Here is a 27,776-nt window from a genome sequence, read left to right as displayed (position 1 = left end):
TGAAAAGCTTCACTGCGTGTGGTGAAAGAATGCAAAGCACTGCCGCACTTCCTTTCAGAATTTATTAAAAAAAGTCAGTTTTGCAGGTCGGTTTGCTCTGACAGTTGAAGTCAACTGCATTCACCCTGACCCCAAACAATCACATTTTTAAAAAACAGTTTTAGAAAAATATTAGGCAGAATTATCAACAGAGTTACTAATGCTGTTTTGTTACCCAACACACAGATTTAAGTAGAAAAAAGTACCAATACTAGAGCAATACTGAAATAGTAACATAACATACTTTAACAAGCATTAAATAAAATCATGATCAATCAGCGTGTACTGTGGTACAAACTGCTGTGATGTACAACATTCAACCAGTAATACAGCTACAGAAACATTATGGAAAGAAGTGTAATGTTATGAATAAAACTCAACTAAAATTCAAGTATTCATTTGCAGTCATTGAGGTCATCACTAAAAAAATAAATTATACAATGCATCTTTCAATAAATAAACAGAATCCCTGGCTTTAACTCTGACAGAAAATACACAATGTTTTGTCTAAACTGCAGATTTTTTTCTTTTTACTTTTCAGTTTTACTCTATAAATAGAAATTACCAATAAATAAAAAATAAATAAATAAATATATATATTTATAAAATACCTATTATTATAAAACTTTAGAGCTCAGTAGTCCTTTCTTTTAAAATGACTGTGGGGTTGATGTCGCTGCCCCGCGACTGGGACGTGCTCGAGTTGATGATGGTGGACCCCGTCTCCTTAACATCAGGCACGTAGAAGGACGCCATGGGACAGGGGCCCCGCACGTTATTGCAGATGAGCCTCTGCAGGGAGGCGCTGTTGACTATATCAAAGCCCGCGGTGCCGCCGAAGGTGCTGGGCTTCCAGTATTCCGGGGAGCAGATGGGGTTTCCCATTAGGCCCTTGAGGGAGAAGGGGGCCCCCATCTCCACCATGGTCTCGCCGAATATGGCGTTGGGCCGCGGTTTCTCCACCAGCAGGCCCGGGTACAGCTCCACGGCGTCGACGTGTCCGTACATCTCCTCCAGCAGCGCCGCCATTTCTGTGTCTCCTGGGCAACACAAACAGCAACACAGCTTTGGTTAGGTCCTCGCTGGCTGCTCTCACCGGCTCAGCCGCTAGTCCAAACACGAGTTATGAGCTTTGTCTGGTCCACGTCCAGCGCCTTAGATAAAAAAAAAGGATGTCTCTGCTTGCCTCTACTTCACTGTTCCCTCCCTCACCTCTCACAGGCGTTCCCAAACCTCTTTGCTCATGCCTAAGAGTTAGCTTTAGAGTCAACAGTAAATCCTGTGGAGTTTAAACCGCCTTCTCCGAGGCAGGAGGTCTCTCTCGTATGTTTATGTCTCCCTCTCTGTGATGACAATCTGCTTACACTGTCTCAAGATGAAATGAACATCTGGGTTTTAGTGTCGCGGAAATAAATTCCTAACCTGCAGGAAACTAAAGCGGTGCTCGAGTCCCTAAAACCAATCAATCAACGACATACATGCTTTAAGAAGATATTCAAACGTTGCGATCTATTCATGACAGTACTAGAAATAGAGCAGATACTTTCCTTTTCACGTCATGTGGATAACAACAACAACAACAACAGCATCAGTATTAGATCATTAAAGCGATCTTCACTTCGTCTCACCTGTCAGGTCCTCAAAAGAGCTGTAAGGCTTCATGGAGAACCGCTTCCTGTAGGCGTTCAGAGACTGGTACCGCATTTCTCTGCTGTGCTCGATGGACTTAATGGCCACGTAGAGGATAGACCCCGGGACATTTCTGCCACCAGCAACCTGAAAGCAACAGAAAACAGAACCTTTAGAACCAAATTAGTAATGATAGTTGCTATATATAATTCTGCCAGAACAGGATCAGCTGGAGTTCTTACCCGTCCTGCTATCTGCTTGGTGAATGACTCCACCAGGCTGTTGATGCCGTGCTCGGTCACTACGGAGGTGTTGAAGACGAACTGCTTGTAGCTGTATTCTTTCTCCTCGATGTGGAACGAGTCGGGCATCAGCGGGTGCCAGTGGTACAGGGTGTTGAACTCGGACGCAATGCGGTTCTGGTACTGGAAGCGCTGGTTGAAGAGCAGCTCGGGGTCGAACTTGAGCTTGAAGTGGTATCCGCTCAGGTGCTGCACATAGTCCTCAATGACGATCTTGATGGTCTCACCTAGAGGATGAAGCGTTGTATATTTTATTGGAGCTTTCAAAAAAAGGGCTCTGTTTGTTTTCCCCATTTAAACTCTTTTAGTGAATTTTCTTTCGGAGCTAAACTCACCAATTAGGATGAGGCGCGCGGTCTGGAAGAGCCGCTCGTCGTCCCAGTAGGGGTGCACTTCCTTCAGCACGTCGCACACACGGTTGTGCTCCCGCAGCCAAATGGTGGCGTACATCATGAGCCCGGGGACCAGGCCGAAGGCCTCGTGGCCCACGGCGAAGCGGTGCGATTCGGGCACGTGCGGTGGGTAGAACATTTCCACTTCCACTTCCTTCACTGTTGGGGGATACGTCTCTCCATCCAGGACCTGCACAGTTGCACAAGAGAGGAAGCGGCTGTTTAGACACATGTGTCATCTGAAAGCTGCGTGCGTCTGCGCTGCGTGCGTCTGCGCTGCGTGCGTCTGCGCTGCGTCTGCGCTGCGTCTGCGCTGCGTCTGCGCTGCGTCTGCGCCCGCTCGTACCTGGTGTTTAAGCTTCCCGTCCTTCATGAGCCTGAGCTTGTGTTGCTTCTCCAGGGTGTCTCCGTAAATGTGGTTGAGGTCCACCTGACAACATAAACATTATTAATACATTTTGTTTTTTTAATCACTCGTTATTCAGACAGATGCTCGTTTTCCCCTATTTAAAACCTGCTGTACTCACCCCATGACCTTTGGAGAGCGTAAACGCAGGTCCCTTCTTAAAATCACTTTTGAAGAACTGGTGGGTGAAGTGCTGAGCGAAGAAGGCAAACATCAGGCTGGTTCCCTGTGGGTCCGGGATGAACTGTCGTCTCATCAGGAGCTTCTCCGCCAACACTTTAACATCAGGCAGCTCCTTCTTGCCTAGAAGAACGCAATATACAACAAAACAAATAATCAGACTCATTTTATTAAGATGTGTTTTCCACCCAACAAAGACAATCTTTATCCCGAAATGGGGCAAAGATGCCATTGTTCTATATTCAAGAATCTGAGAAAACCGGTTTTCTAAAGGTACCTGCTACTCCCATGGGGGTTGGGCACTCCTTTGGTACCGGAGGGAGAGAGCGTGTGTAGTAGGAAAGGTTAGAATAGGCTTCCCAGCTTTTGTAGTCATAGTCGGCATTGTAAGTTGGAGGACTATCAATCAGGTGGGCCCGAGCTAAAAGGAGGAATAAAGGCATAATTATTACTATTATCACAACAGCTGCTTCTCTGTAACTCGTTGCACTGGTTCAAGGAAGCTTTTCACCCATCTCCTCATTTCGCCTGCAGCGAGACACTCACATGTCAGCACATATCTCATGATGGCATCTCGGAGAAACGAGATGTTGTTGATGATGTTCCAGAAGCCCTTGAAGTGTGTGAGAAGGTAGTGGACTGTGTTGGGCGACGGTTTCAGGGACACTTTGAGCCACGTGAGGAACTCAGCTGTGAAGACCAGGGCAAAAGAAGGTGATTAAACCCCGGCTGAAACGCACCCTGACTTCAGATTCATCCGGCTTGTCGTTCCGTTCATACTTACGCGTTGTGCAGTTCTGTCCGTAAAATCCTGTTCGTGTGCAGTCACACTCGTAATTATCTGTTCCCAGAGCTGTACACACGCCCCTGTTCTCGCATGGTTCTGAACAGCATGGGTTACCTGTAAGAAAACACTGAATGTCAGGTGATTCCCACAAACTAGATTGTCCTCCTGGAAAGATTTTAGATTAATAAATGTAGAGGCTTTTAGAAATATAAGTGGGAAATAGTACATTTGTAAGTGAAAAAATCTTAAGGCACATTTTTATTATAGTTTCTGGTTATTAGAAATTGTTCCCTCTCTTCTATTTACCTCCTTCGCATAAAACAAGACCCAGCGTCAGCAGGAAAGCGGAAAAAGCGAGTGTGTTCATAGTCCACAGAAGTTCTCAGGAGTCTTTCTTTTTCTTTTTGTATAGCTTCTCTCCTTCGCACTTTTGCGAGTTATTGCAATTCTGCTCCAACCTGCTTCCTCAAACCGCTTTTATTAAGGAAGTCCGCCACCCCCCCCCCCCCCCCGGAACAGCCATCTATGGTCATGGACCGCCCCTGGGCGGCAATAAGCAGTTTGGAATATTTTATTTTACGCAACGAAGGCTCAGTTTAAATTATGATTTTAATAATTTACTAATTTTATTTTAAAAATATATAAATAATAATAACTAGTATTTCTGTCTTTTAACCGAGATTCAAATAGCCAGTAACGAGTTTTATGCGTTATCGCAATAATTTTATGCCTTATTCTAAGCGTTAATATAAAGTGGTATTAAAAAACAAAAACACATTTATATACCCAAAATGTATTATTAGAAAGACTAAATTTTATTGTAGTATTTAAAATGGAATTTCAGATTAAATAGCAAAAATGTACAAAAATAACAATTTGTGCCGCTTGAAATAACGTATTATTGTATTTTCTATGACAATAACGGTGGTTAAAGGCGATATATATTACATCTAGACACAGCGCTATAGACACAAATACCTGAAACACCGCTGAAACATTTAACACCTAAATTATTTGACTCACGCGCCACCATGCGGTCGTCATTGACGCACTAGCGCTCGCAATTGACGCTGGAAGACGTCCACAACTGAGGCGAGACCCAGCGACTCACAGTCTGACTATCTCCGGGGTTTTAGTTACTTTTTCCTCTTTGTCAAGTTCTCACGGTGCATTCAAACCTTTTTCTGTTGGTTTGGCGATTTGTTGCGCTCTTGGCTGTTTTAGTCCTGGAAGCGCCTCCTCCACAGTCCTGCAGTCGAGGGACGATGTTCTCGATCAGCATGGCATTCTTCGGGGTTTGCTAGTTGGGTGCGTTCTCCGGCCAAGGTGAGTTTACATCTTTACACGATAACGGGCTGTCTGCGGATAGGGAAGCGGAAAGATCCGTAAAAATTACTGCTCCTCGTGGTTTAGACAGCGTCTGCGCGATCAGGTCACTTTACGCAACTCAGAAGACAAGGAAACTGTCACTTCGTCATTTTAAACGCTGGACTATGTTGTCTATAATATGATCTAATCATAAACAAGGATCCGTCCCGATGCTGTGTGTCAGACGTTTGTTAAAACACACGACAGTTTCGTTTTTATGTTGCAACGATAATATTACGCTGCCCCGTCAGATCCTCCCTTACTCTACTCTTCCCCATCTCATGAGAATCAAAGTATGTCCGTGTTTGAGACCCGTGAAACCAATCCAAATAGGAAGTGCGCTAAAGGGAAGTGGCCCGAGACGCTCACACGTCCAGGCTTCTACGGGACAAACGGGCGCGTGCTTCCGACCTGCAGTGCGGCTGCTTTGCGTCGCGCCCGGCGGGTTCGTCGTGCGCCCCCGTCGCACTTTGCGCCCCGCGTGAAAGCGTCGCGCCGCGCACCGCGGCTGCTGCGCCGCGCACCGCGGCCGCGCAGCCCTAACGAGGGCACCGCGCGCTGGCACTCTGCAGGAAACTCTGGCACTCTGTTGGACCGCCGGCGCGGACTACGTGACCGCTGCCGTGAACGCACCGGCGCCCTACGTGCTCGCAGTCCCGGCGGGATAATACGCTTTGGTGAACAGCTGAGAAAGGGCTCACTGACCTTGATACGCTATCGCCAGCGCACGCGCGCACGGACACGCTCGCAGAAGCCCGTCCATGCAAATCTCTTATCTATATGTGCGTATTCAGCGAGTATAAAACGAAAGCATCAATTCTGCTAAATATAGTCCTCCTAGACGTTTACACTAGGCTCCACATTCTGCTTTGACTATATTTGCGCTGTTCCTTTAGTCGTCGTCATTACAGGACAATAACAATAAGATGTCAGAAGGATATGGACAGTATGCTGTGGCTGCTCTGGTTAAACTCCCACTTCTAGTGTTATCATTAGAAAGTGTTTTATGTTGCACTGAAGCTGAAATTCTGCATCTTGCGTGCAAACTTACAGCTTGTTTCCTCTTCCAGCCTCTAAATGCATCTTTTCATGACTGTCGGATTCCCCTGAATTCACGCCTTAACGAAAGCTTTCCTGGGAACTACTCATCTGACATCACAATGGCTTCCAACATAATTGTGAGTACTCGGTGCAGCCTTTATTTTATTTCCTGCAGGGCCAGCGTGTGAAAAGGAGCCAAGGTGCACATACACTCTCTCGGCCCTCGTTCTGCACAGTGAGGGGACGTCGTTTCTTGTTTGTTCCATAACACCAGCCGTGCACTGACGAGGCAGAAATGGTCCGAGCAAATATCACAGCACACGTCTCATCAACACAGCTGTTTGTTATCGTGGGGTTTAATGGCGGTTGACTCGAATCTGAGATGAAACGATATCTGCGTTCATAGGTTTCCAGTTATTTTACACACCATCTAAAAACACTGATTAAGTGGCTCATTTAAAGTTAGTTGAAGCCCAGTATGCTCTCACACACAAATGTAATGATCATTAACAGATGTAAGCATTTTCGGGGAAAAACAGCGTTTAATACTTTTTGATTTGCAGTAATGCTGGTATTTAAAGTCTTCTATTATAGACTGTAACATTAGAGAATGGAGACCCAGGTCAGTAGAGAAGTTAGTGTTGCCCACCTCAAAGTGTCACTCATTATTATACTGAGCTCTAGAAGTTCCCACAGGCATCAGCTACAGTAAGTTAATGGTTACGGCTTCATGTCTCTACATGTCAGCACTGAGATGAACCGATGACCCCATCAAGGGAACAGACGGCATTTTGCTTAATGACAGCTGTCTTTGGTGCCAGCGCCGTCCCCAGCCCTTAACAGGAAAATGATTAATGCATCGGTTCCAGTGCACCGTTAGAATAGGAAATATCAATTACATCACCCGAAAGAGAATCCTTCTGCCTCATTGTGAGCTGTCGTGCTGTTCAGGTCGTTCTTGCCTCGACGTCCCGGGGAGTCGTGGGTGGAAGCTTTCAGAAACGCTAAGAAAGCAGGGTGCGTTCAGGACAACGGCGAGGAAGACGAGTGGCGAGAAGCGAAGGCTCAGCTTTTATCCCAGGTCGGACTTTCGGTCCGTCCTCTCGTTATTGCGTCCAATCGGGTGGCGTCGGAAGTAGCGTTTTGGCAAGTCTTTTTTTTTAACGTGATGCATTTCCTGCCAGTGGGCGAGAAAAAAAAAACCCACTGGGAATTTGTGTAGAAATTAGTCTCGGTGTAGAAAATTTGTCATGGTGGTTTCACTCCTAGCGAGGTCCTTTACACACGCACCCATGGTCTAACAGCAGACTTTCCTGTAACAAACCTGCATTTCAGTCGCGGTCAGATAGAGAGATAGATAAGACAGATAAGACTTGTGGCGATACACTGACCTCAATGCATGTTGCATTTCAGGTGGAACAGCAGTATTCTCACAAATTCACGGTGACAGTGGTTGGAGCAGAGCGCGTCACCAAGGGGGCCCTGGGTGACCTGTGTGAGTCTCACTGCACAGCTGGCAGGGCGTTCAGCATGCGCACATCTGGTAATAACTCTTGTCTGTTGCGACTGTGCAGTGGACACCCCGGATCCGTATGTGGAGCTGTTCATTCCCACCGCGCCAGAGAGCAGGAAGAGAACCAAGCACATAGACAACGACATCAACCCGAAATGGAACGAGACCTTTCACTTCATCCTGGACCCCAACCAGCACAACGTCCTGGAGGTCGGACCTGCACGTCATGCTCATACAGTTCATACCAGTACAGAGGAACTGGCAGGGGTTGAATCAAGCATGAAGTCACATTAACCAAACCTATTTATAGTATCATCATGGAAACTAGAAGCAAAGATCAGAGGACATTAGTACAATGATTAGTAGTGTAGGGATCTAGAAATCTTGGACAGTAATAGGACAGCCTCTCATTTACAGTCTAATTAAACCCGCTTGGCTTCTTCCACTCAGCTAACACTGATGGATGCCAATTACGTAATGGATGAGACCCTGGGCACCTCATCCTTCGACATCACCAAGCTGAAAGTGGGCGAAACAAAGATGGAGACCTTCCGCATTGGCAAAGTAAGAATGAAACCCCTGAACTCCTTTGACTGGTCGATCAATATAGAGGCAGCCAGAGAAAAAACGGAAGATAAATGCTTTTCTCTAGATCTGATTAGCCTCTGGCAGACAAACCTCATCAACCAGTTCCTTTGCTCTACAATAACCCACATTTCATTGTTTTGACAGACAACCAAAGTGTATTTAGAGATGTTACTGGAGATCTGGTACGTATTAAACATCACAGGAGTCATTTAATTTCACTTGTCACATTTTATATCCACTCTTCAACCCTGAAGCCTGTACAGTATGTGATAAAGCTATGCCATTCATATCCAACCCAGTGTTTGTGTACAAACGTCACGGCTTCAGCTCAGCACAGGAATTTACCGGCGCCGTGCTGTATCTAAAATAAGCACAGGAGCAATGACTCAATAACCGCGGGTGTGAGTTAATATAGGGTTAAGTGCCTCATAATTTCCATATCATTACATAGGAGTTAGAGGAAGGGTTTTGAAATGCCATAAATATTTGAAGGGTTAGCAACAATGCAAAGATGATGACTATGTGCAGCTCTGCGTTCTTTGTAGATAACGATCAGCTTCAGCATCAACAGCAGTGTCTCACACACACACACAAAGACTTGTAATCCACTGGCGGTGGTGAGATGATGTGCTTCTGTCGTCTGCGTCCACAGCACCAAACTGGACCTGCGGTTCAGCCTGGCCCTGTGCGACAAGGAGATACGCTTCAGACAGACCCGCAGCGAACGGGTCATGTTGGGCATCAAGAAGCTGCTGGACATGGAGAAGCCTCGCTTCCTGCCCAGCGCTCCGGAGGAGGTGGGCGTTAGGGTGGTAGACTGATGCTTCTGCACCCAATGCACGGCTCATGGAACCCAGTCATATAGAATTCACAGACTTCACATGCTTTGGAAAGTTGCAGCAGTTTCCATGTTATCACCCTCATGCTAATCGAGCCATTTCCTAAAGCGTTTAACTCTCATAGCTACGGGCTGGTGCCTCCGTTGCTGCATTGTTGCTGGGCGAGTTCACTGTTTCCATCATGGGTAATGGTGACATCACAGCCCAGATGCCAGATATTCCGCATTCCTCCAGTCGTCCTTTTTCCTGCAGACTGGCTGCACCCTAGTGATGTACAGTACACAGACTGGAAGGCTGACTGTGTGTGGCCTCCTCGTCCAGAGGCGGCTTCCCTTTTATTACTGTGTCCGCATCATTTACGGCCTGCAGACCTGCTGACTTGCTGAATGCTAGCTCGCTTTCATTGGCCCCTAGCCCCGCGGGGGCGGGCTCTGCTCTCCAGCCGGGCCTGCTCGCATTTCGCCACATGTCAGACGTTGGACAGGAAGAAGATAAGCAGCTGCTGCTTTCACAATTTTCCGCTCATCTTTCTGCCCAGCGTGGGTACTTGAAAAGGCAAAACTGACCACGACGGCGGAAAATGTCCTGAGACATGAAAATGTCACTGTCTCTCACTGCTTAGAGGCCCAGGAGGAAGTTACTCCAGCTATGAATGTGTGTAATTCGATGTTGACGCACGCGTCCATCGATCTCCTGTGACTCCACGTGTGCTTGCGTGCTGCAGGTGCCGGTGATAGCCATTGCAGGCTCAGGGGGCGGATTCCGGGCCATGGTCGGCTTCTCGGGTGTGATGAAGGCCCTGTTTGAGTCTGGGGTTCTGGACTGCGCCACGTATGTCGCCGGGCTGTCCGGGTCCACATGGTAGGATTTGATCTGTCCTCCTCTGCTCTCGCCTCACTCCCGGTGTCTTTCCCTCTCTGTCCTTCAGTGTTCATCCATCTTTCCTGTCCCTCTTGATGTTTATGGACTTTGTGGCTCCTTACAACTACAGCACCTCCTGCACAAACCTTCTCATTGAGGAGCAGGGTGACCTACCCCCACCCCAACATTTAGATCTCATAATGTGCATTGCCTCTTTCTAACTTCCTTCCTCCTTTCCTTCCTTCCTTTTATAAACCCTGTAGGTACATGTCCACTCTATACTCCCACCCCGACTTTCCGAACAAGGGTCCGGGGGACATCAACAAGGAGCTGATGAAGCGAGTGAGCAGTAACCCCCTGAGGCTGTTGCTGCCCCAACACATCACCAACTACATCCAGGCCCTGTGGAGTAAAAAAGCTTCAGGGCAGCCGGTTACCTTTACTGACGTTTTTGGTATGCTCATAGGAGAAACGCTAGTTCCAGCAGTGAGTGCCACCTTATCATGTATCATCATATCATTGTTTAGTTGCCTGTTTCACAGGTATAGTAACTCACTCAGTGTTATTAACGCTAAGAGTCTCTCCTGCCAGAGAATGGACATCAAGCTAAGTGACATCCAGGAGAAGATCAACCAGGCCCAGAGTCCCCTCCCACTCTTCACGTGTCTGCACGTCAAACCAGATGTTTCCGAGCTCATGTTTGCAGGTGTGGTGTCTTTTGCTCTATGAGCAAGTGCTTTTATCTTGAATCAGGTGTTGCACATTTTTCCTGAGTCCCAGAACACTTGTTGCATGACATAGCGTGCTGCTGTGGTGCCACAGGGAGGACGTGTCACGATGCGTCGTCATTTATGAACGGTGGCGTGGTGTCAGGCTGTCGAATCGAGGAAGTGTACGGAGCGCATAAGGTCATGATTAACTCTGTGTCAGACCTATATTGTGCTCCACTTCCTCATTGTTGATAGAGCCAGCGAGTGTTTTATATAGCAATGAAATGGACATTTGAATGGAAAACAGAATAAAGAAATTAGGAAAAGCTGCAGTGGTCTTTGGTTATACAAATGACAGAATACTGTAGAATACTGTAGTAAAAGAACTTAACTCGGGTTCTAGTGCGAAGCCAATAAAAGCGTGACTGGCACAGACAGGACCTGCCCTTCTGCTTTTCTTTTCATGAATACTCTCTTATCTGAAATCCCCAGAGTCTTTCCAAGTCAGCCCAACAGGAAATACATCGCTGTTAACAGCGGCTTAAGTTAAGCTTTGTTGTACAATAATCACATACCCATCATAGGGAAATAATTGTTTAAAATGTGACATAGGTAATTCGGCATTGCATGTGTCCTACATACAGTACAGTAGGTGTATGTGACAGCTGTACAACTTTGGGCTTTAAGACGTAACATAATGGCTGCATGCGTTTCTAGGCAGGACTGGAAATAAAAGCTTGAGGGGCAAGTGGACGTCTGGGCCTCAAACCCCCCAGGGCTCCTCCTCTTTCATACATGCATCCTGCATTTTGCATTATTGAAACCAAATCAAACATTTATTGCAGGTATTTTCTGTAGTACATGCAGTTAATCGTAATCACTTTTGATTATGACATCAGCTTGAGCTTAGTTGCAAGCTAATGTGAGACCGTGACGGTGGTAGTGCACTGTCATGGGGAACGGTTGCCTTCATAGATGTGGTTGGCTGTCTGGGCTTGTGGTTTCCTCTCAGCTGCCTTAAAGTGCTGAGCAGAGCTTCTGTGTGTTTGTTCATCCGTTTTCTCTTGTTCTATCCCATCCTGCAGACTGGGTGGAGTTCAGCCCGTATGAAATCGGGATGGCCAAGTACGGGACCTTCATGACGCCTGACTTGTTCGGGAGCAAGTTTTTCATGGGAACCGTTGTGAAGAAGTACCAGGAGAACCCTATTCACTTCCTGATGGGTGAGAAAGCGCTTTGCATTCGTGACGCAGCACTGCACGCGGCGCCGCTAACGCTACGTCGCTGGCGCGTCAGGTGTGTGGGGCAGCGCCTTCTCCATTCTGTTCAACAGAGTGCTGGGAGTCAAAGACACGGCTGGAGGCTCCACCATGGAAGAGGAGTTAGGTAACGGATCCCCTCCTTCCTGCTGCTGTATCGTCTGACTTTACGTTTGGTCACCTGACTCGTTTGTACCTTCTCTCTTTTCCACACACACACAGTTGGAACAAGGCGATACTCTATCCCTGCACCTTGAAGTGATCTCAGTAACTTTAAAATGCGTAGCATGACGCGGTGCGATGAGAACGTTTAGGTTCTGGTAGCTCATGACATTCGATGTGATGGAACGCATTGTTTGTAACCTTCAAACATTCACACAGTCTGTACAGGTGCTGAAATAATCCACACCCGATCAGGGAATGCACTTCTCTCGTGACTTATTTGGATGAACAACAGTCGGTGCATTCGATGACTTCACCTCTGGTGGCTTATTTTAAAAGAATTGTTGGTACACTCACCGCTCTGTCTCTTACAGAGCAAATCAAACCCCAGCACATTGTTGGAGAGGACAGTTTGGACAACGATGACGAGCCACGCAAAGGTACAAACGTTCCCACGAGAACCTCACAGGCCGACTTCTCATTTGGAGGATTGTTCATTCATGTTGCAGTCGCTGAATCATATCACACATGTTCACACCTTAACACGATCTTATGCCACAGCTCAGCTCAGGTCCACTGTCAGCATGAAATGAGCTGAAGGTTCCACTTCTCTATCTTTGACTCGCATGTTGTCACTGGAAGCTTGTTTTGATTTTGATAAACTCCATAATACTGCTGTGCAAGATGAATTCTGGGAAGTCTGTTCTTTTTCTCTTTATCGCTGAGGGTTGTTCTAGAAAAAAGTGAAGGCCCAAAAGGGGAGTAGATAAAGTGTGAGAACGTCTATTATTGCAAATTGAAAACTTGGCGGATAACAGCTGGTTCACAGCGAAGCAGACTAAGAGTCTGTTAGTTTTAACACAGGAAATCAAGTTTCCTGTTTCTGTTCCTGGTTGAACAAGGCTTAATGCAGCTGTATCTGCCTGGCGTTCAGGTGGAACTGAGAACCAGGACGCAGAAGACGAGTTTCACCGCACTGCCCAGGCCAGCTGGGTCCAGCGGATGTTCACGTCGCTCTTCAGTGAATCTTCCCTGTTCAACACCCGAGAGGGCCGCGCCGGGAAGGTGAGCGAAGTAAACGCACCTCGCATTGCTTTACCTTTCCCATTTTCAAGCTTTCTGACGCTCCATATCACATTCTCAGGTGCACAATTTCATGCTGGGCCTGAACCTAAACACCAGCATCCCCTTCTCCCCTGGTAACGACGCCCCGTGTCACGTTCCTCCACCTGAGGAGGAGGTGGACGCCGTCACAGGTACAGTGACAGGAGAGAGAGGAATGTCGAGAGCAGGAGGGCGGCTCAGCGCCCTGTAAGGTCAAGAGATGCAGCGGGATGTGATCTCTGGGCTGAGTCATATATGACTCCTAAACGTCTGGCACGCGTACAGGCATTACTATAAACAACGAGGTTACATTACAATTAAGCGATTGTCGTGTGTGAGGGCTGAAGCTTGGGTGCGGTACAAGCTTCAGTCTGAAAAAATGTGAAGCGCCCATCCCTAATACCTAAGAAGATTCTGTTGGCCCATTGTCACAATAAGTGTCGGAAACTTATCCATTCCGTTTGTGACTGTTGTGGGATTCCTTCAGATCCAGATGAGTTTGATCGGATCTACGAGCCTCTGGACGTGAAGAGTAAGAAGATCCATGTGGTGGACAGCGGCCTCACCTACAACCTGCCCTACCCTCTCATTCTGCGGCCACAGCGCACCGTCAACCTCATCATCTCCTTCGACTTCTCCGCGCGGCCCAGCGACTCCAGCCCCCCCTTCAAGGTCCCCATTCATGTCTGCATGTCACGATTCCTGCATCAGTGGCTTTGTGAGAATGCTTCGCTCATTTGTCGTCCACGCCGCAGGAGCTTCTGCTGGCGGAGAAGTGGGCCCGGATGAACAAGCTCCCGTTCCCCAAGATCGACCCCAAAGTCTTCGACCGCGAGGGCCTGAAGGAGTGCTACGTCTTCAAGCCCAGAAAGGGGGAGCGGAACTGCCCCACCGTCATACACTTTGTTCTGGTCAACATCAACTTCAGGAAATTCAAGGCACCCGGTGAGTGCGCGCGTACGCGGCGCCCATCGCACGTAGTGGGGGAAAACTGTGTCACCGCCGCCTTTGTTGTTCTAATCTGGCGGTTTTACCGTCAGAGCACATGAAGCATCTCTTCCTCCAAAGAGGAATTCCAAATTATTTCCCAGACAGCCAATGTTTTTTTTTCTAGTTTTTTCTAAAAGCGGGGCCCCACATCCTTCTGAAAACCACTGAGTGAGATCACAGCTGTGTGCGTGTGTGTGTGCGTGTGTGTGCGTGTGTGTGTGTGTGTGTGTGTGTGTGTGTGTGTGTGTGTGAGCTGCTCCAGCAGCAGCTCTGGGCTCTTTAAGGAGCCAGGTATAAGCGGGTCCTCCTGCTTCAGTGGGGGGTGCTCTGTGTTTGCAGGCCGTGCAGCGTGAGCCCCCCCCCCGACATATACTTTACGTTCTACAGGTCATCGACCCACATGCTTCCGCTGTGGGTTCTGTTTATGGAGTTTGTGTATGTTTTTCCCACTCAGGCCTGGGGGAATATACCATGAAGGGGCTTCCCCTTCCTGGAAAAAGTGATACAGGATGCTGTTGAATCATGGCATTATTGCTTTTAAATCCCATGGTTTTAAATTTTTCCCCCCGTCTTTTTCTCTTTGCTTCACCAGGAGTTCCCAGAGAGAATGACAAAGAGAAGGACTTTGCAGATTTTGACATCTTCGACGACTCAGAGTCCCCGTTCTCCACCTTTAACTTTCAGTACACCAACCAGGCCTACACCCGCCTCCATGACCTCATGGAGTTCAACACGCTCAACAACCTGGAGGTCAGTTTGGCCCTTGTGATTTTACTGCAGGACGATAGCTTTGAGGTAGCGAAAGCAGCTGTTGTTTGGCGCTGACGTGTTTTGACCTCACAGTTAAACACAAACCAGATGAATTCCGGTTTGAACGACCCGGAGCTGGTCGTGACTCACAGCCTTACCTACCTGAGTTATATTCATTCATTCTTCTCCTCCATTTCCTGAGCGCAATGAAAACCATTTCCTGCTTTTATTGGGCAACGTTTTACAATTCCAAAACATTTTTGCAATTTTTGAACAAGTCTTGACTGGTTTCAGTAGGCGTGTGGCTGCTAGGTCAGATCGACTTTCACTCGCAGAGTGACGTGACGAGCACCATACTGTATGAATGTGATCCCACTCTAAAGTCAGCTCTGGCAGTCATTCATATGGTGATAATTATACTGGATGCACAAGTCTTAGTATACTGATATATTTAAGATAAGTTAAGAAAATCTTTAATAGTACCACAAAGGGGAAAGTTTGTCTCGCAACAGCACAGTATGATACAGAAGAAGAAAAAAATACAGCAGCAAGTAAAAATACAGAAACAGATCAGTGCGATTGGGTTGAGTTGGCACAGTATAACTCTAAACAGTGATCAGAGTGTACATATATGTACATATACACAAATATTGCCCAAATATTGCACCAAGCGAATGTCTGTGTTACCACTGATGCAGTGGGTGTTTCATCAGTTTTGGTGTGCAAGGTGTTTAACATTGTTAACATTGTAAACAGTGTTGATTGTACAGTCTGATCGCAGCAGGTAGGAAGGATCTACGATAAAACAGCGAGGGCGGATCATTCTGCTACTGAAGCTGCTCCACAGAGCAGACAGTGAGTCCTCCGGTGGGTGAGACTCCTGTTCCGGCGTGGATGTGAGTTTAGCCAGGACCCTTCTCTCACCCACCTGAGATGTAGATAGAATTAGAATGTATTTAATGAGATATGATGCTACACACGTTTTTGGCCTGCAGTGGCTGACGATGCATGACTTTCCCCACACTGCCGCCATGAGGCTGGTAAGTTGTGACTGTAGCCTGAGGTGACGGATGGTTGGAAACACTTAGCTATGCTGCTGGAAAACTACTGGGCTGTTTCCTGTTTCCCCAAATTCACAAATGAGGTGTGCAATTCAATCCTAGTCACAATTTATTGTGCAACATTAAAGAAAAAGTGTGAAACCCCAAAGGGGGGGCGTCCAACACCGACGAGTACATGTCATGGCTGGTTTCAGTGGGTGTGTCACAGCAATTCTCACTCGCTGCTGCTGAGTCACGTGATAAAAGTTCAAATGTGATGCAGTGAATTAGGCCTCGCCGTGAGATCGGCTCATGGAGGAAGAGCCGAGGGCCTTTCGCCATCCGTTGATTAGAAGTCCCCAAATACGTGACCGTGTCCCTGTAGCACCACCGTGAGGAATATGAGGCCATGCATCTGTGTTTTTAGTTCATTTAATCAGTATAATGAAATAAATGTTTGAAAAACTCCCTGCAGGTGATAAAGGAAGCCATCAAGGACTGCATCGTGGCCCGGAAGGAGAACCCCTTAGGCGTTTGTCGCCCCTTCTCTCTCAGCGAGATCCCAAGAAAGAAGTCGCTCAAAAAGGATTCTCTCCCCAAACAGTGGAGTCAACTGGGAAACGACGACAAGTAGCCTGATCGGCTGGACATCACGCACTGTTTTTGCTTTCTTTCTTTTCTAAGGTGAATCATTTTCTTTTTGGAAAATGCAAACAAGTTGATTACTTCTTGAGATTATAATCAGGAGGGGGTGTTAAACCTGGATGTGAGTGTCTGGGAGGAACTCTGTCGTTTACTGGTGGAAGCCTCATGAAACTTGCTGCATTTGCACAGCTGACTGTCGCTTTCCCTGCTGACAGTGAGGACGACCGGATGCTGGAAATCAGCATCTACTAAACTACTAACTCGTTTGTGTCGTTTCCTAATCGAATGTCCCATTCAAAACCGCGGCCTCATTTCTGCATTGTCAAGTTTGAACTCCGTTCCCAAATGATGTGAATCTCTCGTGCCTTCACCTCACGCTGCGTTTGCATCTTCCCTGTGGCTGTCTGGTTCTAAACCTTGGCAGACATGTGTGTATGTGTGAGTCTCATGCACGAAGTGAGATGAGCTCTTTCCATCAAATGTACAACTATGCAATTCGCCGTGTTTTTCTTTTTTCTTTTCCAGCCGAAGGCTTGTCTTAACATGTAATTCTCTTTCAAAACATGGATGAGGAGCTCGTAACCATTGGCTTTATTCAAGCCAAGTGCACCCCGTGTGGAGACCTCAATGATGTTTACCCACCTACAAGGAAGGGAGTGTCTCCTATTAAAGCCTCCATTTTAGAAAAACAAAACTCGCTGCCATGGAAACAGCCCCACGCTCGGATCAAGGTGTGTTGACTTTCCAGACCATGTTGTTTCGGATTGCCTCTAAGAGGCAAGCGTGGCTTTCCTCAGGCCACTTCCTCCGCCGACCAAATAAGGGCACTTTAGGACACGCACCTGAGCAATCAAGTGGCGTTTGAGGAGGGCGGGTGGGCGCCATCGCCAGGCTCTCTACGGCGCTCGGTGGAATTTCACACACTACTGTACACCTACACCTGCAGCAGCGGAGGCCTGAAAACGGACACACTACAACTAACACCCGCAGGGCCCTGAAGACTGCACACGGAGCGGTGGAATTTGACACCCCAGCTCATCCTCATCTGGGTGCAGAGACGCGTGACCGACGCGCTGTGATTTGCTTTTCCTGTGATCTCGCAGTAGATTTGTGTGGGGTTTGTTTTAAATGTCTCTTTCGTGATGAGAATAACTCTATCCCTGTGGATCAGTTTTATACATTATTAGAGTTGCTTCTTTCTCATATTTCTGGACACCAGCTCAGTTTGAGCTCTGTTTTGGTCTCCACCAGCTTCCTTATCCTCCGTTATTATAACACATCTGTTACAGCTGCTTGAAGCAGGCAAAGCCAACCAGTTGCTGGTTATAGATTTAATGCAACAAAAACAAGCATTACATCATTTTTTGAATGCTTGAGCTGCAGCAATTTTCTTTTTGTTACATATATTTTATGATATTGACAATGTTTACAAGCGTATATGATGTAGTAGGTTCTAGGGAATCGACAAATGGACATAAATACCTGCTCCCGAATGGTTTGTACTGTATTATAGCAAAGGGAATCATTTTTATGTAAAAAGGTGTCAATAAAGTAGAGACTTTATCTCGTGTGCAGTGTTTTCTTTTAAAACCTTGCAGATCCTTCCTTCAGGCCTGAAGTAACAGGAAGACGCCCTTCCAGCTGCTGTTTCCTGCTTCCAGCTTGATTGATGGGTTTCTGGACTTTTTATCCAGTTCTAACGCCACAGGATCACTATGTGTTACGCTGTTACTGAGGAGCGTATTCATGATGAGGTGGAATTCCTGGCTCCTCACCGTCTGCCTGGCACATCACCAGATATTTTTTCCCTCACTTTCGAGCACGTCACTAAAACCAAAAAGTTCTCACTCGCAGCAGGCTTCTCTGCTATCGATGTGAAACAAAGCCCGCCATAATATTTTACTTTGGTTCCTGTGAAACATTTTACAAATTCCAACCGTTTTAATGTAAACAAGACCGCAAGATTACTGTAACTTGGACCATTCACAACCAATAAATTTCACTAGAAAACTGAATAATGGAAAAATTTCGATTTGGTGATTTAACTCACCTCATGATGTAATTTGTGTCGTGTACAAGAAGCTGTCTGACTCATCGTTCCTAATCTGCTTTGAACCGGTAACTTTAAGATGGTTGTGATGATACAAAACAACACTCACAACTACACCTCCAGAACGGAGGAGGCCCGGCGACCTGCTCCAACACAGCGCTCACTAAATCATTACATTCCCCAATTAAAGCGCGATCCAGGAGCCATACTCCCATGTGAGAGTGCTAATTATGTGCTTAGGACGCTTTGCTGCGGTGTGAGTCCTCCTCTGTGGCACGGAAACACCTGGCCCGACTACCCGCACATTAGCTCTGACATCTTGTCCTGAAGACAGCTTGTCAGAAGCTTTTCGTCTCAATGCTTAATTAATAAAGCAGGCGGGAGGAGGCACGTCAGCGAGTGTCAAAGGAGCGTTCACGTGAAGGTCAGGTGTGCGCCCGCATCCCCTCCTTTTGATGCACTGATTCATTCACATAGCACAGATGGGTTGGGACAATCCACAAAGCTGGAGATGAAGACACTCATGCCCAATGCATGCAAGCTTTGATATCTAGATAAATCATTACAGAGTGTAAATTAAAGGGAAGGGTAAAGCTTAACATCATGTTTAGGTTGGGACAAGTAGCGTTAAACTATTATTAATCCTTTAATTTAATGACCTCTAAATCTAAACGCAACTGTATGTATGTATGAGTTTCATTGGAACAGTACTCTGTGTGTGTGTGTGTTAGTGTGTGTGTGTGTGTGTGTGTGTGTGTGTGTGTGGGTGGGTGGGTGGGTGTATAGATGGTTGGTTGGGTGTGTGTGTGTGCGTGCGTGTGTTGCTTTGGTTGGCAGAGGGGAAACACATCATCTTTTTTTTCCTGTGTTTCACAATTACGGTCAGTGAGCAACTCTTTCTCACACTTCCCTGATCGAGCTGATGAGGATGAGGAGTGTAAAACTGCATGAGTTTGTGTTACAATAGGTAGAGGTAGGCTTTACTAGACCTATCAGAGCTCTCACAGATATACAAAGATCAGCATGTATGTGTGTTTGTGGCTAAAATGTGTTATTGTTTCTCCATCATGCGATCAGACCTCTGGTCTAGACAGCAGAAAGGGAAATGGAAAAATTCCACAAGAGAGGGCAGCTCTGAAACACGTGTGTCCTACTTTCATCACTCCCCAGAAAGTCCTATGTTAGTAATTGATTTGAATTGGTCAGGACCCGCATTGATAAAGTTGTTGTGTTGCCGTTGCCCCTGGTAACATATCAGAGCACTCCCACCCAGTATGAGCTCATGTGAGGGTAAGGTTGGAGCACTTTCATCCACTATGTCTTCCTACAAACAGATGCGTGTTTTTTGCCATTCTCTTTGCCAGTCTCACTTCCCTACACACGGTCAGGGGGACTTAGCAATATGGAAAGTATGTTTTTTTTCTCTGATTCTGATTTGACGCAGGAAGATGACATCACAGACAATGTTAAGTAAATACACAACACACCATCTGTTCACAGATAATGTGACTCAGCATATACACATTTACAATTTATCTGATATTGGTTCAGTAGTAGAAAGTCCAGAATTCATCACTGAAGCATGAACCTATCAGCAAAGGTCAGTGAGCTTTGTGAGTGTTTTTGGTCAAGATGCTTCACTTGGTGGGTTTTACAAACCTGTATTCATTGTTTCCGACCATAGCGAGAGAGAGAGAGAGAGAGAGAGAGAGAGAGATATTGATACATTGATCAGGACACAGTGAACGTTCCTTTAGGACCAAGGTTCTACATACATGCAACATAAATTACAGCATAGTTTTTTAACACAAATTCACAGAACTAGCTAACTAATTTAAGAGACTTAATTAGCTAACTAGACAGAGACTAGAAGTTAACAGAAAATCTATTCTGAATCTATTCGATTCCCACAGTATACAAGAAAGTCAAACGTACAAGAGCAAACAAGAGTCAACACACAACATGACATGTTTTAATACTTTGATAGTAGCTACTATCTACTTATAATAATAATAGTTTTTGAACTGTGTTTTTAATTGTGTCACAGATAATGTAACTCAGCATATACACATTTACACTTTATCTGATATTGATTCAGAAGTAGAAAGTCCAGAATTCATCACTGAGGCATGAACTTATGAGCAACGGTTAGTGAGCATTGTGAGTGTTATGGCCAACATGCTTCATATATATATATATATATATATATATATATATATATGCTTCATACACACTCTATTCTCACCCTCCGCGGGTGGTCTCATCCACTTTCCAAGCTCGGGTCCTCTACCAGAGGCCAGGAAGCTTGAGGGTTCTGCGCAGTATCCTTGCTGTTCCTAGGACTGCACTTTTCTGTATATATAGTGGATATATTCTATATCCACTCATCCACAAAGTGGATGAGACCACCCGCGGAGGGTGAGAATAGAGTGTGTGTGTGTGTGTGTGTGTATATATATAGCCACAGTTGTGCCTGCGGTAATCGGAGCACTGGGGGCAGTGACCCCCAAACTGGAGGAGTGCTACAACAGATCCCTGGAAAAACATCCAACATCTCAGTCCAGAAAAGTTCAGTCCTAGCATACTGCGCAGAACCCTCAAGCTCCCTGGCCTCTAGTAGAGGACCCGAGCTTGAAAAGTGGATGAGACCACCCGCGGAGGGTGAGAATAGAGTGGTATATAAAGAGAGAGAGAGAGAGAGAGAGAGATATTGATACATTGATCAGTACACAGTAGCTACTATCTACTTATAGTAAAAAAATAAATAAATAAAACTGTGTTTTTAATTGTGTTTGAATGGGTTCTTTTCAAACTGTTTTGAGCAAGACATCTTATAATAATAATAAAAATAAAACTAAAAGCAAAGAAGAAAAAGACGCAGAAACTACAGGTAATAAATATTTGACAGACTTAGATAAATGTAATACAAAGGGCTCTAATCATTACTTCGTGCTAATTCACAGCAAGGTGCTTTCAGATTTCTTAAGCTTGACCGCCATCTAGCGGCCACAATGAGAAATACACACAGAACGCTGCAGTTCCCCGTGTTGGACACCAGGTGGCAGCAGCGTGCCCGTCCACGGTCAAACGACACAGCGAACGGGGAGGAAGTGAGGGAGCCGCTGCCTGTGCTGTCACAGCCGAGTCAAAGCAAAATCACTGTAACGCAGCAAAAGGCCGATCCTGCCACGGATTCAACTGTTACGGATTAAAAGCAAGCGCCCGGGCCGCCGCCGCCGACATGTCGAAGACCACCGTGTCCGCCCGCTTCAGGCGAGTGGACGTGGACGAGTACGACGAGAACAAATTCGTGGATGAGGAGGACGGGGGAGAAAACCAGCTGGGTCCCGACGAGGCGGAGGTGGACTCCCTCATCAGACAATATCCTTTGCGTTGCTCCGCCGGTGGTGAGCGCGCGCACGTCTGCTCAGCTGCTGCCGGCACGCGGCGCTAGCAGGCCGGACGCCGCCCGGACGCGTCGGCGGCCGCATTCCACGGAGCCGCGCTGCGCTGCGTCTTCACCGCGAGTCAGCGCGCGTCTGTGTCAGCACAGACTCATTGTTTGTGTGTCCGTACAAAGCTACGCGCACTCGCAGCCTCAGCGTATTTATTTACGGTTTGCGGTCTGTATTATAACCGTATCGCTACAAATCGTCCTCAGAGGCTGTTGTTACTGTACAATCAGCAGACGCCGTAGGTTTGAGTCAAAGGCCTTATAGGGTATGAATGTGCAGCACTTCCTCATTGAATGATGGAGCTCCTCCCACCTTAAGCTCAGACCCAGAACTGAAGACATGGGCCCAGAAGCGACCTGCAGCCCTGCCTTCACATTCACATTCACACAGTTGGAGCATTTGAAGGATACACAGTGTTTTCAATTCTCCATATGAAGAGGAAGAGTTACTGTTTTTATTGGGTGTGATCATGAGTCAAGTAACTGGCTTACTCCTGTGCATTTAAATTATTATTATAAAAATATAACAGCATCTTTCAGGTTTATTATAACTTTCTGTTTTATATGCTAATAGTACAACTGTAAAGAAACTCCACTTTAAAAGAGGAGGGAAAAGGATCCACCACACACACACACACACACACACACTCACACCTACATTTAAAACCAACTATAGACCTGAGATAACTGGAATGTGCTGCTGGACTTGGAGTCCCTTGGGACAGATTTCAGCTCAACAGCTACTGGACAAGCAGCTGATCTCAGGTCTGTCTGACTGTGATTATCTGTGTTGCATCCTTAACCCCTTCCTGCACAGGAAATCTCATGGAGGCTTTACACGCAGTACTCAAGAATCCGCCAATTAATACAAAGAACCAGAATTTAAAGGTCAGTTTGGTTTTCAGTGTTTACAAGGCTTAAAGCTTTTACAAATATGAGCTTCCCATCTAACTGAGTGGTTATCAAATGAGTATTGAAGATTCTGAAATTCTGCTGTTTGCTCCTTCCACCAGGATCGTGCAGAGGGTTTGGTGCTGAAGGTGCTCAGTGCCTTCAAGAGCAGCGACATAGAAAAAGGCGTGCAGTCGCTCGACAAGAACGGCGTCGACCTGCTCATGAAGTACATCTACAAAGGCTTCGAGAGGCCGTCGGAGAACAGCAGCGCGGTCCTGCTGCAGTGGCACGAGAAGGTTGGTGTTGACATGTCAGTCTATGAGTGACGGGAGGAGGAACCAAACCTCCCCTCAGCACAGCTGTCCAACGAGGCCGCTTTCTGTCTCCAGGCCCTGGCAGCCGGAGGCGTGGGCAGCATCGTCAGGGTGCTGACCGCGAGGAAGACGGTCTGAGAGAGGAGCGATCGCCAGCAGATGCGAGGGTGTGGTGGCACCATACTGTACTGTTATCTAAGCGGTGGCACGGGGCCCAAAATCTACATTATTGCCCAATGTGATCCAGCGGTTTGAGCTCAGTTAAAGTAAAATCTGGGCCGTTGGGCAGAAATACTAGGTTTTTGAGTTTTTTCCTGTGCACATCCTCCTAAAACTGTATTTCCCACAGGGTGCTACAAATAAGTTCACAGCCCACGTGTCCACTGCTTCCTGGATCTGTTTGTCATTCCTGTTGTACCCATTTTGTCCACTGGTTCCAAGTGATGACATGATGACTAAGCATTTCCTGCTGTTTCTTAAAAATGTATCAAGTCACAATTAAGCTTCTTAAAATAATTATATGAAATTTTGCAAATATACCCAGTTTGCTGTACAACCTTTAAAAGGTTGGGAGCGCTGGGATTTCTACAATATGAATCGTTACCTTTAGGCTTCAGGGCTAAAGTTCCTCTCAATCATAAAAAGATTTTATAGCGAGACAGATCCTGTCGTTGAGGTTGTAAGTAGTTTGTCCAACATTTCATTAAGGAATTCTCAGCGTTTTGTGTCTTCATTGTTTTTGTATTGAACCTGTCTCAGGTCCATGCTGTAGGTTTTTAATACAAATCAGTAGAACAGTAGTAGTACAGTAGAAACTACATTTTAATTCCTGTATTAACATGGAGGAAACTGGAAGATTACGTCTGTTGCCAAATGCTTTGTTTTGCTTTTAATGGGTGTTTTATGGATCGTAGAATCAGATGATTTAGTCACAGTTTTACTACAGCGTGAGTTGAAAAGGATTTGAGAGTAAGCAGTTGTAGCTTTGCTTCTCGAGCCGTGGGGAATTTAGCAGCATGTGTTGCTTTTTTTTGCTAATTTTAAAATGGAATCATAAAACACTGACTGAAAGTTACTCATGGAATTGTGCTAACGTTGCTTTCTGTGAAACACAAATCATATTTTTTCCTCACGAGTCGGCGGCGACACATCCAGACATTGGCTACTTTTTCTAATGCAGTATTGACTATTTTTACACGAGAACAAAGCGGACGAAGGTCCGACTTGTTTCTTTCTATTGTTCTTCTTGAAGACAAGAAAACGTACAAACTGCCTTACTCCATTACTCCTTTTTTATGTTTGCTTTTTTGACTAAAACTGAATTAAATAAAAGGTGAACGCTGATCTCAGCCTCGTTTTCTTTCAAAAACATTTTACTGAGAAGGTGGTGAAGGGTCAGGGCTTTACTCCATTAGAAATACAGCATCCCCACTGTAACTTCAATGTTTATATTCATTTATAGCATTTTTATTACAAAATGGATAGAATAAGTACAGTACGACAAAATGTTATGAGGAAACAACATCTATATACAAGTTAGAAACATTAAACTACATCTTTATCTATTGAAAGGCACATTGCTGACCTACTGTTAACCAGCGGAACAGCTGATGCGTGAGGGGTTGCACCATCGGTGGAGTCAGACTCCATGTGATGGAGGAGCTGAGCGACGTTCAAGCACTTCCCAATAAGTTAATAATAGGTAGATGTTTGTAAATAAAGAGTGGCTAGTATCGCTTGAGTCGACCTTTGACCCCGCTTCCTCCGCCGGCAGCGTTGGCTCATAAATATGTCAGAAGCAGCCTGACACGCTGCTGCGAGGTTCCCGGGGATCCGTCGGATCTGAGCCCCGTGTGTGTGTGTGTTCACTGCACGTCTGTCTCCCTGACGCTCAAGCGTTTTCAGCCCGTCCGCCGGCGCGTCCCGTAAAGTGCTGTCAGTAGGGGTAGGCGGAGACGGCCACGTACACGATGAAGGTGGTCTGGTACTCGATGCCGCCGTCTCGGCTGTAGGAGAGGGCGCGGACCCGCATGCGGAACGTGCGCGGCTCCCGCAGCGCCCGCGTGGTGAACAGCACCCCCTTCAGGTTCTCGTCGCGCAGGGCGAAGGGCAGCGCCGCGTCCTCGTCCACCGCCAGGAAGCTGGTCCTGGGGTGCATCACGCCGTCCTGCGTGTAGGCCACCAGCCGGATCAGGTCCTGGTTGGCCGCGATGCCGAACGGCAGCGACAGCAGCTTGTACTCCAGGGCGTACGGGCTCAGAGCGCACTCCAGGTCGTTGGGGAGGCAGTCCTTCAGGCAGAACCTGCAACGGCACACGGGTGAGTGGCGCGGCTGCACAGGAGTGATCGAAGCCGCGTCTGCGAGGAGCTTTACCCTGTGGCCGGATCCCTCTGGTAGTGCGGCGGGCAGGGCGTGTCGATGCACTGGTAGCTTCCTCTCATGTTGAAGCACATCCGGTTCGCTCCACAGTGGATGCTCTGCTCCAGGCACTCGTCCACGTCTGCGGACGAGAGGGGGACGGCTCAGCTGCAGACCCCTCCCACGCGCGTGACACCGCCGCTTCCCGGGTCACTCACCTTGACATGCCTTGCCGTTGGTCATGAGGCGGTACCCGGCCGGGCACAGGCACCTGTGGCCGCCCGGCGTGTTCATGCACTCGTGCTGACACGCGTCCCTCATCTCGCACTCGTTGATGTCTGTCGGCGTCACACACAAGCGGCCGGAGTCATTTGGAGAATGCCCAACAACATGATGGTTTCCAGGCGCCCGGCAAGGAGCGCCTCCATCCTCGCCCTCATCTCAGCCCTGCCTGACTCGCAGATTTACCTAAACACCGGCAGCCCCCTGGCCTCCCTGCGGCCGCGCCCCCCGGGCCGATCCCGCGGCTGCGCGGCGTACGAGTGGTAGCTCTGAGAGGCCAGGCTGTGGTAGAGCCGCTGGGCGGAGCCGCGCCCCGGGGACGACTGCGACGTGCGGTAGCCGTACGAGTGGCTCTCGTAGCTGGGCAGGCGCTCCAGGCCGGCGCAGGACCGGCCGTCTCCCAGCAGGTGGCGCCCCGGCGGGCAGCCGCACTGGAAGCTGCCGGCAGTGTTGAGGCACCGATGGGCGCAGGGCAGCGGGAGGCGCTCGCACTCGTTTATGTCTGCCCTCGGCACAAAAAAGACCAGCACCGAGAGAAACGGAGGGAAGAACGGGGGCTCACAGAGAAGTGAGGGAGGTGTGGACCATGAAAACAGGGGTGGGAGGAGGATGAGGGGGACAAATGATATGTTAATTACCCCACTGCAGAACAATACATGTCATGTCTCCAAGACAGAAATGTATTGTGACTGTAATCTGTTCATTGTGATAATTAAAATTCACACATTATGATGGATAGATGAGGAATTCCAATTCATGGGAGATGAACCCATGATATACAGAGTTTGACAGACATGAACATCTGGGGTTAATGATGTCAAAGGAGGAATAAGGAAGATGTGCCATCACGAAGCAAAACAAAGAAAAAAGAAGTGAGAGACAGAGCTGTGATGGTGCTGGTCTTTTTCATGTGATCCTTTCTCACCCTCTCCTGCTCTTATGCGACAGTGTAAACACACAGACCTATAATCAGCCTACAGCTCTGGTTACCGTGACAACATGCATCCAACCTGCACGTAATGTTAGTGGTTAGTGTCCGGTCTCCACTGAGTCCTTCCAGAAGCGAAAGCAAGCGATGCGGGAGAGAACCTCTGAGCTCAGGGACGTGCGTCGGTCTCAGCGGGACCGAGTCGGACCGAGTCGGACCGAGTCGGACCGAGCCGGCGCAGACAGAAGCAAAGCAGAAAAGCTCGCAGGCAGAACAGCGCGGCTCTGACCCGAGTGTCCGAGGACGTACGTACCCACACAGGGCCGGCCCACCCCCTGGGACCTGTAGCCGCGGGGGCACGCGCAGTGGTAGCTGCCTCTGGTGTTCTCACACATCTGGTTGTATCGGCACTGGTGGGTTCCGTCCCTGCACTCGTCCACGTCTACGGAGCCCAACAGACAACAGGCCGTCGGCGCCGTGCGAGGACAACGCCGCATTAGGAGCGTTTGGCCCGTTCACTCACCCACGCAGGTTCCGTTGGCGCCTTTGGTCAAGCCGCCGGGACACAGGTCGATGCAGGTGTAGCCTCCGCGCGTGTTCTTGCACTGCTGGTCCGAGCGACACACCCTCTGCCGGCACTCGTTTATATCTGAGACGAGAAGGGAGAGGTGACGGGTCGCACGCGCTGGGCCGAAGGCGGCGCCGGCGTCGCCGTCTCACCTACGCAGCGCCGGTTCCTGAGCTGGAACCCGGGCTCACAGGCGCAGCGGTAGCTCCCCACGGTGTTGAGGCAGTGCTGGTTGCACGGGTTCGACTCCTGACACTCGTTCACGTCTGGGGAACGGAGACGCAGCGGAGCTGAGTGAAACCGGACGCACGCGGGTGACGGG

At 47.7% G+C, this 27,776-nt stretch overlaps 4 protein-coding genes across 7 annotated transcripts in view; 2 read left to right on the top strand and 2 right to left on the bottom strand.

Annotated features, from left to right (window-relative positions):
* Positions 1-48: 48 nt before the first annotated feature.
* ptgs2b (prostaglandin-endoperoxide synthase 2b) lies at positions 49-5,052 on the bottom strand. 2 transcript variants are annotated; one of them, XM_041070443.2, is made up of 10 exons: positions 4,914-5,052; positions 3,733-3,849; positions 3,495-3,638; positions 3,226-3,369; positions 2,890-3,071; positions 2,709-2,792; positions 2,306-2,552; positions 1,911-2,197; positions 1,668-1,815; positions 49-1,079 (listed from the first exon to the last, which is right to left on the bottom strand). In XM_041070443.2, the coding sequence occupies exons 3-10, from the start codon at positions 3,511-3,513 to the stop codon at positions 667-669; spliced, it is 1,524 nt and encodes a 507-aa protein (XP_040926377.1). In that variant the 5' UTR covers positions 3,514-3,638; positions 3,733-3,849; positions 4,914-5,052; the 3' UTR covers positions 49-666. The 2 variants fall into 2 exon arrangements, with proteins under 2 accessions (XP_040926377.1, XP_029003470.1); XM_029147637.2 differs by lacking the exon at positions 4,914-5,052 and adding an exon at positions 4,042-4,199.
* On the top strand, positions 4,921-18,168 carry pla2g4ab (phospholipase A2, group IVAb (cytosolic, calcium-dependent)). 2 transcript variants are annotated; one of them, XM_029147635.3, is made up of 19 exons: positions 4,921-5,061; positions 6,174-6,281; positions 7,558-7,639; positions 7,719-7,867; positions 8,108-8,221; positions 8,390-8,427; positions 8,898-9,042; positions 9,809-9,945; positions 10,209-10,431; positions 10,537-10,651; positions 11,741-11,878; positions 11,952-12,041; positions 12,451-12,516; positions 13,011-13,141; positions 13,221-13,332; positions 13,668-13,852; positions 13,936-14,125; positions 14,763-14,920; positions 16,436-18,168. In XM_029147635.3, exons 2-19 carry the CDS (start codon positions 6,264-6,266, stop codon positions 16,592-16,594), a joined length of 2,250 nt encoding a protein of 749 aa, XP_029003468.1. In that variant the 5' UTR covers positions 4,921-5,061; positions 6,174-6,263; the 3' UTR covers positions 16,595-18,168. The 2 variants fall into 2 exon arrangements, with proteins under 2 accessions (XP_029003468.1, XP_055364227.1); XM_055508252.1 differs by lacking the exon at positions 4,921-5,061 and adding an exon at positions 5,865-5,885.
* A 3,568-nt stretch (positions 18,169-21,736) lies between these two features.
* On the top strand, positions 21,737-24,100 carry arpc5b (actin related protein 2/3 complex, subunit 5B). The gene is made up of 4 exons (XM_055508196.1): positions 21,737-22,037; positions 22,926-22,997; positions 23,123-23,299; positions 23,393-24,100. The coding sequence occupies exons 1-4, from the start codon at positions 21,897-21,899 to the stop codon at positions 23,453-23,455; spliced, it is 453 nt and encodes a 150-aa protein (XP_055364171.1). The 5' UTR covers positions 21,737-21,896; the 3' UTR covers positions 23,456-24,100.
* A 222-nt stretch (positions 24,101-24,322) lies between these two features.
* The window catches only part of hmcn1 (hemicentin 1), a 42,377-nt gene continuing 38,923 nt past the window's right edge, over positions 24,323-27,776 (bottom strand). Inside the window, exons 100-106 of one of the 2 annotated variants that reach the window (XM_041070402.2) lie at positions 27,607-27,720; positions 27,410-27,535; positions 27,200-27,328; positions 26,145-26,460; positions 25,895-26,014; positions 25,692-25,818; positions 24,323-25,620 (exon numbers count right to left, since the gene is read on the bottom strand). In XM_041070402.2, the coding sequence (XP_040926336.1) occupies positions 25,219-25,620; positions 25,692-25,818; positions 25,895-26,014; positions 26,145-26,460; positions 27,200-27,328; positions 27,410-27,535; positions 27,607-27,720 (1,334 nt within the window). In that variant the 3' untranslated portion in view covers positions 24,323-25,218. The remainder of the gene's footprint in view (positions 25,621-25,691; positions 25,819-25,894; positions 26,015-26,144; positions 26,461-27,199; positions 27,329-27,409; positions 27,536-27,606; positions 27,721-27,776) is intronic. The other variant, XM_041070403.2, reaches the window with a different exon arrangement.

The sequence above is a fragment of the Betta splendens genome, chromosome 4 (assembly GCF_900634795.4).
Source record: "Betta splendens chromosome 4, fBetSpl5.4, whole genome shotgun sequence".
NCBI classification, from domain to species: domain Eukaryota; kingdom Metazoa; phylum Chordata; class Actinopteri; order Anabantiformes; family Osphronemidae; genus Betta; species Betta splendens.
Note: the sequence above shows the minus strand (reverse complement) of the source record. Positions and strands in the feature narration are given on the sequence as shown.